Genomic DNA, 12,384 nt, shown 5'->3' on the forward strand with positions numbered 1-12,384 from the left:
TTCCTCTATGCATAAGTGTTGCTTATCCTCATCCCACTTTCCTGCCTTTCAAACCAGATACCCATGGATCCATAGTTCTCAATTAAGCATATTTTTCTAAATTCATGGAGCCACTGGCACTATCTAGCCAACGAGGGGTTTTATGCAGCACAGTGTAGCATGCGCCTAGGAAGTTGATTTAGGAGTCTCGCTGAACGATCTAGACATCCATGGATGATATAAGAACAAAGGCACACGGAAAAGAGCTTGATGCGATAATTCATTCGAAACTTTGCAATACATTTCCACTGAGCAGATTCAGCTAATTTACTCTTGCTCCATTAAGCACCCAAGGGTCCCACGACTATTCTCACATTTCACATTGCCTCGTATGAATAGCAACGATTACCGAGAGCCTAGCTCCTAGTTCTCAGACCGAGGAAAGAACGCGTTGTAGTTATCAAGCGGCGCATCAGGCTCCACAAGCGTCCACACCTTCTCGATTTGCTCTGCAACATCCGCATCCAAAGGACCATTATCAAGAGCCGCAAGAGTCTGATTAAGCTGTTCAACAGTGCGCGAGCCGAAGATCAAGCCATCGCCCAGCTCCCCCTTAAGAACAGAGTTGTGCGCCACCCACCGATACGCCAGTTCAACCTTCGAGATTCCGGTCGTCTTCGCGATATTTCCCCAAAGCTTCAAGCCCTCAAGCATGTGTGGCTTATTGTAAAGCTTGTTATAGAGGCTTCCTAGCGGCGTGCTTGGATCCCATCGACCCTCGCCGCCAGAGACCAACTTCTCCACATCTTTGGTCAGGAAACCTCCACCAATAGGTGAGTAGGCGTAGAAAGAGATGTTGTGCTTGCGTAGTGTGGGGAAGATCTCACTCTCTACCCGGCGTGCAATGGCGGAGTAATTGCCTTGGTACACGGTAGGCAGAACATAGTTCTTCTCGCGACAGATGCGGATGACTTCTTCGATCTCGTCGGCCAGATAGTTGGACAGGCCAAAGCGCTTGAATTTCCCGGCCTGGTGCTGGGCGTTGATAGTAGCCAGTAAATCTTCGAGCGAAGTTGTCCGATCGGGGGCGTGGATATAGTAAATATCAAGCTATGATTTCGGTTTAGAAAAAACTCCTCGCATGTTGCTTAATTAGGAAAGGCTTACTTGGTCGGTTTGAAGAAGGGTCAATGTTTCATTTAGAAACGATACAACAGTGTCCGGGGTGGATGGCTGATCAGGTCGAAATCCGCCGGGAAGTTTTGAATCGATAGCGAAACGGGAGTCAGCGTGGACTTTTCCCAAACGCTCCTCGGAGGTGCCATAAATCCTAGCTGTATCAATACTCTTGATTCCTTTGGCCTTCAAGATATCGAGAACTTCGTTGATGGACTCGAGAGTTGGGTATGCGTCCTCGTCTATGATCGAGCCTCCGCCCCAGATGAGTTTGACATTGGCCATAATGGAAAGGAATTGGTAGTTATAGGCGATAGAATGATGATTGTGATGATTGAAATGGATGATCAAAGGGATGATCGAGGAGGGTATTTATCATAAAATTATCCCGAATCTCTAACAACACCAAAGATAGCATACATATCTACGCTAACTCCGCAAATGCCGATCGATTATGAATCGTGAAACGAACCATGGATTATCAATCAATCAGGAAGCCCGTGGACGCCCCCAACTGCCATCATCCGTCACTTTCCATCAATTACTATCAGCTAATAGTGTATCTATATTGCATGATATGAGCGGGATGTTGACCAACCAACTTAAAGCGGTGCGGGGCGGGGCATCTCAGAGCCCGAGATTAAATGAATTAGCGAGTTCCAAAATAATCTGGAGAAATCGATGAGTTGATCACAAACATAAACATAAACAACCCAATATGTGTTGAATATGATAAGATCAATGCATGCACATGTACTATGTAGATAGACATGCAGTCTGGAGAGTATAAAGCCGACTCGGGTGCCGGCTAGTCGGCTTCCCCGCATGTATAAATTGGAGATCGCCTCGAACTTTTCTCTTCGATGCATTTGTGCTTTTTCTGGGAACATTGGCCTCACATATAAAAAAAAACAATGTCAGTCTTTACAGCGCAACTTCATTCGCGTATGGTAGCGCGAACCCGATCGGGCACAATTCGCAGTTTTGCAACCACACAGTGTCTCCGCACAGATGCTTCTTCAGTAGCTGCGTCATTCTTGTCACGCTTTCAATCTCTAGGGCCTCAGACTCGGACGCAAATAATTGATGCAAATCAACTCCAGCTCCTCACACTCACACTTAATCGCCCGACTCTCTTCCCCGGTGCTCCCCCCGCTGTCCAATGGCGCCCCTCCTCCGCAATCCGCAACACCCGTGCCGCCGGGCTACCACTTAGCGTACTTTACGCCCGCGTTCATGGAAAATGAACTAGGAGCAGATGGAACGGATACATCGTACAACCCAGATGCGCCATTCACGCGACGAATGTGGGCAGGCGGCGAGGTGTTGTGGCCTCGCGGCGCGGATGGAAACCCCAATCTGCTGCGTGTGGGACAACAAGTTCAGGAGACAACGCAGGTACTGAGTGCAGAGTCCAAGATTGTGAAAAAGACGGGCGAAGACATGATCGTTGTTGGAGTAGAGAAGGAGTTTGCCAACGAATCCGGTGTTTCAATCATCGACCGACGGTTCGACTTCCCTAGAAATGTTTGGAGATCCCAGTACTGACAACATGTAGGAATTGGGTGTTTCGCAGAGCCATCCCTGTCCCATCTATATCAGAACCACCTAGCGCCCCTCCATCGCCATCGACATCACACATCGCAACTCCGAACCCTACCTCATCCGTTATCTCCACCGAGGGAAAGACACATACGCGCACTTTAGTGCAGACACCCGTCACACTGTTCCGTTTCTCGGCCCTCACTTTCAATCCCCATAAGATCCACTATTCGCTACCCTGGGCCCGCGATGTAGAAGGACATAAGGATATTGTCGTACATGGCCCGCTGAATTTGATCTCAATTCTAGATCTTTGGCGTGACATTAGGAGTCAGGATGTGACAGACCCTAGCTTGGTCGTTCCCGAGCGCATCTCTTACCGAGCAACGAGTCCTCTATATGCTGGGGACGAGTATCGCGTCGTGCTTGAAGAAGGCGAGGAAACAAAGGTGCAGATTATCGGACCTGGAGGTGTGGTCGCTATGAAGGCCGAGATCCACTAAAAGAAATTCAAGTCAAATAGAAAGGTGTAATATATTCGTGATGTTTCGTATTACAAACAACGTGCAAAAATGTATTCTATAGGACAATAGAATTGTGAGCTCTATAGGTAGGATATGTACGGAATAGGAACTAACCTAAAACACTTTGGTCGAGGCCATTTGTTGGCGGGGGCGTGGATCCACCGGCCGGGCACTTTTCCCTGCGTTCATCCTTGAAGTTTTGTTGCTTGAATCCCGGGGAACGCATACTATCGTTCAACATCCATTGATCAAAATAATCATCAAAATGGATGGGACTTTGGACGCCGCTGCGGAGACGGTACCTAAAAAGCGAACCAGAGTGCAATTTTCATGCACGGCTTGCAGATATCGCAAGTAAGCTTATGAGCCAATATCCCTATATAGTATACCGATCTTGTATTTCTGCAGTGACTGATCCGCACACAGATTAAAATGCTGTCGCAACCACCCCTGCGGCAACTGCAAGAAGCGGGGCGAGGCAGCATCATGCTCGTATGTCGGCCGCGGTCCACGAGGCAAAGCCAAGCATGGTCGCTCAAGTCCGACTCTTGTCCATGATCGCTTGCACCACTTAGAAAATCTGGTAATGTCATTGGCTCAGAACCAACGGCCTGTCCCAAACATCGATTTAAATACACAGCCGGAGAATCGCGCGGCTTATGCGACACCCTCTTCGGGTAGCTGTGAGCCCGAAACTAAGTTGACTCCGGTTGACACGGGTACGCTGGTCGTCAAAAATGAAGGAACCAGTTATATTGACGGCGCCAATTGGCGTGCCATTCTAGAAGAGGTCTGTTGCGCTCTGTATACTTCTGACATCGATGGGCTGACATACTTGACCGGAAGATCAATGGCGTGAAAGAATATCTCGATGAAAGCAGAGATAATTCCGACGAAGAAGATGTTGAAACCGATACGTATGATGACTCGTCGCCAGTCCTGCTTCTTGGCAATGGTAGGCCAGTGAGTAAAGAGGAAGTCCTTGTAGACGTTCCTCCACGGTCAATAGCAGATCGTCTGGTCTCACGCTTCCTTAAGACATCTGAGCCTGCACGCAGTAAGTTTTCTTTCCGAATAACATACTTCTAGTTGGATATTGATTGCCAAAATAGTTGCGATTCATATACCCACGTTTCAGAAAGAGTATGAGGAGTTTTGGCTTAATCCAGCCGATAAGTCATTTACCTGGATCTCCCTCCTATACTCGATTATGGCTTTATCTGTTTCTATGTATCATCGAAGCACAGAACCGTTGCCATCCAGCATGGTAAATCCCATCACCTCATGGGCTATTTTCCGGAAAAGATCCTCACAATGTCTGATCCAAGCGAACTACCTCAACCCAGGGCGATACAAAGGCGAAGCACTATTCCTTTATTCTCTTACCGAGTTCTATCGAAGCCAGGATGCACAGATCGGAGTATCGTACTTGCTTGGAATTGCAATTCGTCTGACTATGCGCATGGGCTACCATCGAGATCCGAGCCATTATCCAATGCTATCGGCCTTTGATGGAGAAATGCGCCGGCGTCTCTGGGCATTGCTAGTTCAACTCGACACCTTAATATCCTTCCAAGTTGGCGTTCCTAGAACAATTCAGCCTTGGCAATATGACACGGAACTGCCGTCAAACTTGTTAGACACCGACTTCGACGCAAGTTACACTCAACTACCACCCGAGAGACCAAAAAACGAGCGAACAGATTGCTCGTATACGAGGGCCAAGGCTCACATCATGAGGGTTTTTGGACAGATAACAGACTTGGCATTCTCCCGAGAATACGCATCTTACGATGATATATTGGAGATCGACCGTCGTTTGGAGATCGCACATGATCTAGTGCCCACATTTTTGCAAATAAAACCAATGACGCAGTGCATTGCGGATCCCGCCGAACTGATCATGCGGCGCTTTACCCTGGAGCTCCTATACCAGAAAGCACGCCTTGTTCTGCATCGCCGGTACATCGGCGAGACAAGCACGAAATTTGCTTACTCGCGATCGGTCTGCCTGACTGCTGCCCGTGACGCTCTTCGATATTATATAGAGCTCTGGAACGAGTCCTTATCGGGCGGCCAGTTGCATGAAGAGCGATATTTCCTCAACTCTCTTCAAAATACAGACTTTTTGCTATCAGCAATGATTCTTTGCCTTGAGCTATCTCGGGAGGAGGAGCGTGGTGATGCTGCACTCCTCGGGCCTCAAGAACGTGCAGACTTCCTACTTCTTTTGGAAGCTACTCATCGCATATTTATGGAGTCTCGGCACCAGTCTGCAGATACACAGCGCGCAGTGTCTGCATTGACTATCATGCTCAAGCGTGTGAAGGATGCTAATTTTCGCGTCTCCAACTCGGGTACTGATCAAACTATGGTGTCAATGAGTGGTATTTTAGTACCTTCCCCAATCCACCAAATAGCGCTGACAAAGTCTTCAGATGACGGCCCACTCCAGTCTACTAGTCAACCCGCATTGAACCAAGAGCAGTTCCCAATGCATTCATTTAAAAACAGTGGATCGCAACCGGCCAATACCAGTGAAACTCCTCTATACAACTCCCTTGGGGTTATTGAAGATATGCTTGATGGACCTGCTCAACTTGACTGGGTGAGGAACTCCGTAATATTTTCTAAAGATGAAGCTAACCCTGGAACTACCTCTAGCGTTTGTATGATAGCAGTATCTCGGGAGTCGAGATGGCTACGAACAACAACGTCTGGTATCCTGATGCTTCTACGACTCCGTACGATTTCGTTGGATATACCTCTGCCGAGTCTCCCATGAACCACCAGAGTGGCCAGCAATGACCTTAGCTAGGTGTATATAGCAAAGCGAAATTAATGGACATATTTCGCTAGGTGATCATTGGTCTATGGATTTGGGGATTATGCCTACCGTGCAGCGTTGAAGACAATATCTAAATTAAAAGTCCAAAAACATGTATCGTTGTGCGATCAATCTTTCACAGGGTATCCCCAAGAGTCCAAAATGCACACAATACATGTTCCTGTTTTATGTTAAATTATCCAGCTGTATAGGTTCATGCCGAGGCGTGGAGTCTCGGATGCATCCCGCTCCGCGGAGCTGGACCTGTTTTTCTTGTTCTGCACCACGAATTACACCTCAAACAGCCTTCCTATAGGTTCCATCCAACACAATTCTCCGCAATGCAGCCATTCCGCACAATGCGCCTACTTAGTCGCCCAATCGCACAGTTCTCTCCGCGCCAAATCGTGTGCTCAGTATCCCTCCAGCCAAAGGCAAGCACCAGGACAATAAACACAACCCAACGACCAAGCCCCCGGCCTCTCCTCTCCAATGGAGTTACATTCAAACCCACCCGGCGAGCCTTCGGTCTCCCCTCTCTATCATCCTTCCTCCCCTCTACCGGCAACAACGGCAACAACTCCCCCCACCGCGTCCTAACAGCAACCCGCAACCTCCCATACAACCCAGCCCTACTCTACAAAGTGATCGCATCCGTCGAATCCTACAGCCAATTCCTCCCATTCCTCACCGCCTCGACCGTGACAGCGCGCGATCCCAAAACAGGCTACCCAACGCAAGCGTTCTTGACAGTCGGCTACGGCCCGCTCAGCGAGACGTTCACATCGCGCGTGGACTGCGACGTTGAGAAACTGACCGTTGAGGCAAAGAGCGGAGATAAATACGGAAAGGAAGGCCAGGATGGCCAGGCTGGAAAGGGCGAGTCTGGGCTTAGTGGGTTCTTTCCTGGCGGCAGTGAGGGCCTTTTCGAGTACCTTTCCACGCGGTGGGAGCTTGTGCCTCTTTCGCCTGCTGAGGCAAAGGGTGGACCTATGACTAGAGTCAACTTGGAGGTGCGGTTTGAGTTCCGTTCGCAAATGCATGCTACTATTATGAGTTCTGTTGAGGGGAAGATGGCTGGGGTTATGATTGAGGCTTTTGAGAAGCGGATACGGGAGGTTGAGGGCAAGGGCTTGTAAGTGATGTTATATTGTAGGTGGATTGTAAATTATAGGAGTTGGGATTTGGGACGCATTTTGCATGTATTGGATTACATATGTACCTTCTTAGACTTGGATATATTCCCAGAGACAATAGAGAGCATCGCCTTTTCGACTCTATAATACGGACGGATCGCTATAAAATCTCCAAGAGTGACATGTGAGAATGATGAAGGTGACCAAAAAAATAACATGGTAGTATATAATACAGATTATCAAGACAAGAAGATGATTTTCGACTTAAAGCATACTCATACTCCGATTCCGGGTAATGGAGCTCCGGGAGCCCTTCTGCGAGCCAACGGCGTTGTAGTTGTCAAAGACCACATCCCAGTTAATCCGATCCCACCAGCGCTCCAGGTACTCGTCCTTGCCGGCAATACCGTAGTCCATCATCCACGCGTGCTCCCAGGTGTTAACGCAAAGGATGGGCTGGATGTCGACGGCGCCGGGTGCAAGACTCTTCTGGTTCTGAGCGTGGGCACCCATGGATCCGGCGAACTGGTTGCCTAGTTGGGTCTCGGGGGTGTGGGTGGACATATCGAGGGGTTGACGACGGGAGTGGGCGGCTGGGTAGGGTGAGCCAGCGCTGTAGGTGCAGAAGATGTGCATCAGGCCTTCGCGCTCGAGGTTCTTGGCGAGCCACACGAAGCCGGGGCCGAACATTGAGCTTGCTGTGGCCAGGAAATCCAACTTCAAGGACTCAACGGAGGAACAGGTGTCGACGATGTCCTTGGCAAATCTGTCGGGAATGGTGGTGGCGGTGGGGGACTAGATTGCGGAAGCTCGTCAGATTTTACTGTTATATATGAGAGTGATTTAGTGTTACTGACCAGGCAGTTGAAGAAGAAGTGGTTGTTGTGGGCCATTGAGGCATAGTTGAAGACCGAGGCCATCTCCGGACGCCGGGAGTACTTGACCAGCAATTCTCCGGGTTTGGCATCGGCATCGACGGTGTCTATGAATACCGCGTATCAGAATTGGCTTCTTCAACATGTCGTATTACTGAATGAAGCGATTGGACCGAGAATGGACCAATAAGTCATTCCGCAGGATCGGAGTGCCGGGGCTCACCTTGTGTCAACAGATTGAGCTTGTCAACGAGCAGAGTCTGGTATTGAGTCCAGGCGAAGTCGAATGCCTCGGGCGAGAGGAACTCTGGGACACCATTCTCCTTATAATGGGCATCGTGCTGCAATTGGGGAACGCGATGAATGGCACGGGTCTGGAAGCGTGAGAGGGCGGAGGTGGGTTTCTAGATAAAACGCGGTCAGTCTGAGCAGGTTGATCCACGAAGAAATTGAAGCTCACAGGGGAGAAAGAGGACGCTACGCGCAAAGCGCTCTGCGGCCGGACAAATCGACTGAACATGACGAGGGTACTGTGAATGAGCGGGTTAATCGTGCAGAGCTTCAACGTCGAAGAATTTCCCTCCCGACGTGTAGCCCGATCGGGACTAGATTGGCTTATATAATGCCCTCGACAACAACCAATCAAATCGTCTCAATCTTTCTATATCAAACATTCACATCTAGTTCTGGATAAAATACTCCGTATGCCCTGAGTATATAGCTGTTGACTGCGTTATCTTCAAATTGAAAATGCTGGCCTTGATCTCCAATGAGAAACATTGTATTGCAAGAAATAAACCAAAAACTCGGTGGATATTGACCCCTTAGGCATCAATATCCATTCACCCCAACCTTTGGAAAGATCATCCCTTCCCGAACTACAAACCGTGTCTCGGTCGCTGTTTCGACAAGAACTATATAAAACTATATCTTTTTATTATATTCCACGACCTGCAGATATCCAGTCGCCATCATTCTGGATAAAGCCTTGCCTCGCTGTGTCCTCGAGGCCAGAACACACAGATTTTGCACAGCGTTTAGATCGTTGATCTCAAACGCTCATATATTGCATCCAAGATCATCTAGAACGCGAGCCGATCTTCCTTTAAGCATCAGAAATCTCTCTCATTCGCGATTTCAAAACATGAAGATTGCGACTCTCCAACTAGCCCCCAAACTGGGTGATGTTGAAGGCAATATTGAGAAGGCAAATGCGTTAATTCAATCCAGCAAGACACTTTCTGTCGAAGAGGGAAAACCTGATATATTGGTACTACCTGAATTGGCATTGACCGGTATGACCGTGCTAAATGAACTGTCCATAGGTGAATAGGGACCATTGCTAACCTCGGCTATTAGGTTACAATTTTTCTTCTTTAGAGGAGATCAAACCATACCTAGAGCCAGCTGGTGATGGGCCCTCTGCCTCTTGGGCGCGTGAAACTGCCAAGCGCTTGCAATGCAAGGTTTGTGTGGGCTATCCAGAGATCGAGAAAGATTCCCAAAATCCCGATCAAGCCACCTGCTATAATTCGCTTCTTATAGTTGACGAGACTGGAGAAGTCATCCACAATTATCGCAAAAGCTTCTTGTATTACACCGATGAAACTTGGGCAGCGGAAGGCCAAGTTGAGCGAGGCTACAAAGAACTCGAAATCCAAGAAAAGCAGGTCGCGACTTCATTTGGTATCTGTATGGATATCAACCCATACAAATTTGAAGCACCGTATACGAAATGGGAATTTGCAACTCGAGTGCTTGACTCGCAGTCTCAGCTTGTCATTTTATCTATGGCTTGGCTAACGTTGTTGGGCCGTGAAGAGCTCGATACCTTAAAACACAAACCTGAGATGGATACGTTCAATTATTGGATTCAACGGTTCTGGCCTCTATTACAAAAGAAGATGAAGCACGAAGTTGACATTGACGGCACAAAGACTACAGTCTCTCCGAAGAAGATCGTCATCGTGTTTGCCAACCGGTCGGGTGAAGAGCCATCGGCCGGGGAGACCAAGCCACCGGCACGATATGCAGGAACAAGCGCTATTATTGCAGTGACACAAAAGCCCACTGCAGATTCTGATCTAGACACAGACTCGAGCAGTGATGCGGAACTTCCATTAGATGTCAAGATTCTTTGTTGGGATTTGATGGGCGCCGGAGAGGAAGGTATTTGCTTCGCAGATACCACCCAAGACCCGAAAATGGTGTTTGCCATGAAAAAATCGGTGTAAAAACATAAAATGTCTCAAATTCAAATTCAAAGTTGAGATATTTGGTTGGGGATCATTTTGTACATACATGTGTGCAGCACCCCTTGAGTTATTTGTGTCCGAGCACCAATCACATCGCTCCAATCTACCCTAAGCGCCTCTCGAGGTCATCTTCCTTCTATCATTGTTCTGTTTATTCTCCGTTGTTACTTTATTTTACAAAGATCTACGCAGTACATTTGTGCTTTGTTTAGCGCCCAGTTATTTTAATCATGTCGACCCTGAAATAGCCCAGTCGCTATTTTAGGACTGCGGCGCGTACTAGTTGGGTAGACTCTTTGTTTAGAAGACATCAAAGAAGATGTTTCCTTGGTCCCAGATACCTGATTCTTTCATCCGTGCAATGAATGCCCTTGTCTGAGGCGTTGATTAGTTTCAATCTATCGTGGAAGTTGTCTTGATCCTTCTGCATACTCCGTGATCTGCATTTCACCTGAAGATATTGAGACGGGTCTTTCCTCTATATCTTCTACCAGCACTCCTAGTCGATCATTGAGAATACTCACTGTCCATTACACCTACACCCATATTATGGTAAGGTCAACACGCCGGAGCTATGGATGGGGGTCCATGCTGCTGCTTTTGAATCTCCTGGCCAGTATCGCTCCAGGACAGGCATTTGGTTCTCTTGATCTGTTCGCAAGAAGCTCGGATTCTTGCCCAACTTCATACGCAACATGCAGCAATACAAATCTCCCAGACGACTTTTGCTGTCCTTCAGACTCAACCTGTATCAGTGTGGACAACGCCAGTTCCGCCATATGCTGTCCCGCCGGGGAAAACTGTGACTACATAGCACCGATTGTATGTGATCTACAGCAGCAGAATGTCACCTCCCACCCAAAGAGTTCCATCAAAACAACTCGGCTCAGTGACAGCCTCGCCAAATGTGGCGATGCATGCTGCCCATTTGGTTATACCTGCTCAAAAGACAACACCTGTGCTCTGGACAAATCGGCCGCTACAACAGCAACAGCCTCTGTATCCAGCTCCTCTACAACTCAGTCGCCCTCAACAACGACAAAGATGGCCACAACGCCAACAAACCCCCAGGCAACAATCACGCCAGTGCTCTCTCCATCATCGGACAATTCCAACCATTCCACAAGCTCAATTCTCTCAACTTCCTGCCCTGCATTCCCAGCAGCAGCCATAGCCACAGGATTCTTCCCAGGCGCCATATTCGGCGCCGTAGCAGCCCTCCTAATATCCCTCTGCGTACGAGGCCGCCGCACCAAAAACGAAACCCAAATCCAAGAACCCAAGCCCAGAACCAACTGGGCCCAACGCTCCTCCTCCGGCGCTCTGACGAGCATCTCCCACCCAATCCCGCAAGACGACACCTCCTACCGCACAGACTTCCTGCGAATCCCACCAGATGCAAAGCGGTCTTCCAGCGGCGGATATCCCGCCCGCTCCGTGATTCACCGTACCAGCAGCAGAGTAAGGAGTCTGTTCTCTGGATACCCGCGGGATGACCCACGACTGAACAGCGATGTCCCACCTGTGCCTATGCCTGCTCCGCTCACGCCGCCCCGTCAGCGCCAGCCGAGCACGGAGAGTATCACGATCTACTCGCCGCATAGTTTTGCGCAGCTTGCTGCTGCGAGACCGAATACTACTTTCTCGGATTTGATGCATGTTGCGCGGGGGCCGAATGAGATGCCGCCTTATCCGATGCATAAGGATTTGAAGCAGGATCCTTTCAGGGATCCTGCTCGTTCATAGACCTTAGCTGTTAGTCTGGGTGAGGGTGGCTGGGCTGCATGTTCGATTGGTTTTGATTTAGAAACGTTGGTTGTACTGGCATATTGATGGCGTACCAAGATATCCCTGCTTTTGTTTCTCGCATTATGATAGTTCGGTTCGTCTGTTTACATACCTGGTTTCTTCGCTACCTACGTAGCTTAATTCAAAAATCACAATGGTCTACCCGAAGGCGAAGCCGCTCAAGGTCCGTAAAAAAGAAACGAAATTTAATAAAAGTTTATTTTCGGCGAAAGTAAAAGAAATGAATTTGACTGGTGTATATGTAAACCCTCGAATACAAAG

At 48.6% G+C, this 12,384-nt stretch overlaps 7 protein-coding genes across 7 annotated transcripts; 5 read left to right on the forward strand and 2 right to left on the reverse strand.

The window, feature by feature from the left end:
* Window positions 1-402: 402 nt before the first annotated feature.
* Window positions 403-1,440, reverse strand: N7529_005750 (aldo/keto reductase family protein; the record flags this gene model as incomplete). The annotated part of the gene is made up of 2 exons (XM_057241277.1): window positions 403-1,089; window positions 1,147-1,440. The coding sequence occupies 2 exons, from the start codon at window positions 1,438-1,440 to the stop codon at window positions 403-405; spliced, it is 981 nt and encodes a 326-aa protein (XP_057096636.1).
* An 801-nt stretch (window positions 1,441-2,241) lies between these two features.
* Window positions 2,242-3,200, forward strand: N7529_005751 (hydroxyacyl-thioester dehydratase HTD2; the record flags this gene model as incomplete). Its single annotated transcript, XM_057241278.1, has 2 exons — window positions 2,242-2,663; window positions 2,714-3,200. 2 exons carry the CDS (start codon window positions 2,242-2,244, stop codon window positions 3,198-3,200), a joined length of 909 nt encoding a protein of 302 aa, XP_057096637.1.
* A 286-nt stretch (window positions 3,201-3,486) lies between these two features.
* On the forward strand, window positions 3,487-6,029 carry N7529_005752 (putative C6 transcription factor; the record flags this gene model as incomplete). The annotated part of the gene is made up of 6 exons (XM_057241279.1): window positions 3,487-3,519; window positions 3,648-3,713; window positions 3,823-4,011; window positions 4,068-4,278; window positions 4,334-5,829; window positions 5,886-6,029. 6 exons carry the CDS (start codon window positions 3,487-3,489, stop codon window positions 6,027-6,029), a joined length of 2,139 nt encoding a protein of 712 aa, XP_057096638.1.
* Window positions 6,030-6,389: 360 nt separating this feature from the next.
* N7529_005753 (ubiquinone-binding COQ10-like protein) lies at window positions 6,390-7,187 on the forward strand (the record flags this gene model as incomplete). The annotated part of the gene is made up of 1 exon (XM_057241280.1): window positions 6,390-7,187. The coding sequence occupies one exon, from the start codon at window positions 6,390-6,392 to the stop codon at window positions 7,185-7,187; it is 798 nt and encodes a 265-aa protein (XP_057096639.1).
* Window positions 7,188-7,448: 261 nt separating this feature from the next.
* sod4 (mitochondrial 37S ribosomal protein mS42) lies at window positions 7,449-8,579 on the reverse strand (the record flags this gene model as incomplete). Its single annotated transcript, XM_057241281.1, has 4 exons — window positions 7,449-7,979; window positions 8,042-8,166; window positions 8,283-8,463; window positions 8,520-8,579. 4 exons carry the CDS (start codon window positions 8,577-8,579, stop codon window positions 7,449-7,451), a joined length of 897 nt encoding a protein of 298 aa, XP_057096640.1.
* A 624-nt stretch (window positions 8,580-9,203) lies between these two features.
* N7529_005755 (putative protein N-terminal asparagine amidohydrolase) lies at window positions 9,204-10,293 on the forward strand (the record flags this gene model as incomplete). The annotated part of the gene is made up of 2 exons (XM_057241282.1): window positions 9,204-9,354; window positions 9,419-10,293. 2 exons carry the CDS (start codon window positions 9,204-9,206, stop codon window positions 10,291-10,293), a joined length of 1,026 nt encoding a protein of 341 aa, XP_057096641.1.
* A 570-nt stretch (window positions 10,294-10,863) lies between these two features.
* Window positions 10,864-12,060, forward strand: N7529_005756 (uncharacterized protein; the record flags this gene model as incomplete). Its single annotated transcript, XM_057241283.1, has 1 exon — window positions 10,864-12,060. One exon carries the CDS (start codon window positions 10,864-10,866, stop codon window positions 12,058-12,060), a length of 1,197 nt encoding a protein of 398 aa, XP_057096642.1.
* Between the last annotated feature and the right edge of the window lie 324 nt (window positions 12,061-12,384).

The sequence above is a fragment of the Penicillium soppii genome (assembly GCF_028829465.1).
Source record: "Penicillium soppii strain IBT 18220 chromosome Unknown utg000005l, whole genome shotgun sequence".
NCBI classification, from domain to species: Eukaryota; Fungi; Ascomycota; class Eurotiomycetes; order Eurotiales; family Aspergillaceae; genus Penicillium; species Penicillium soppii.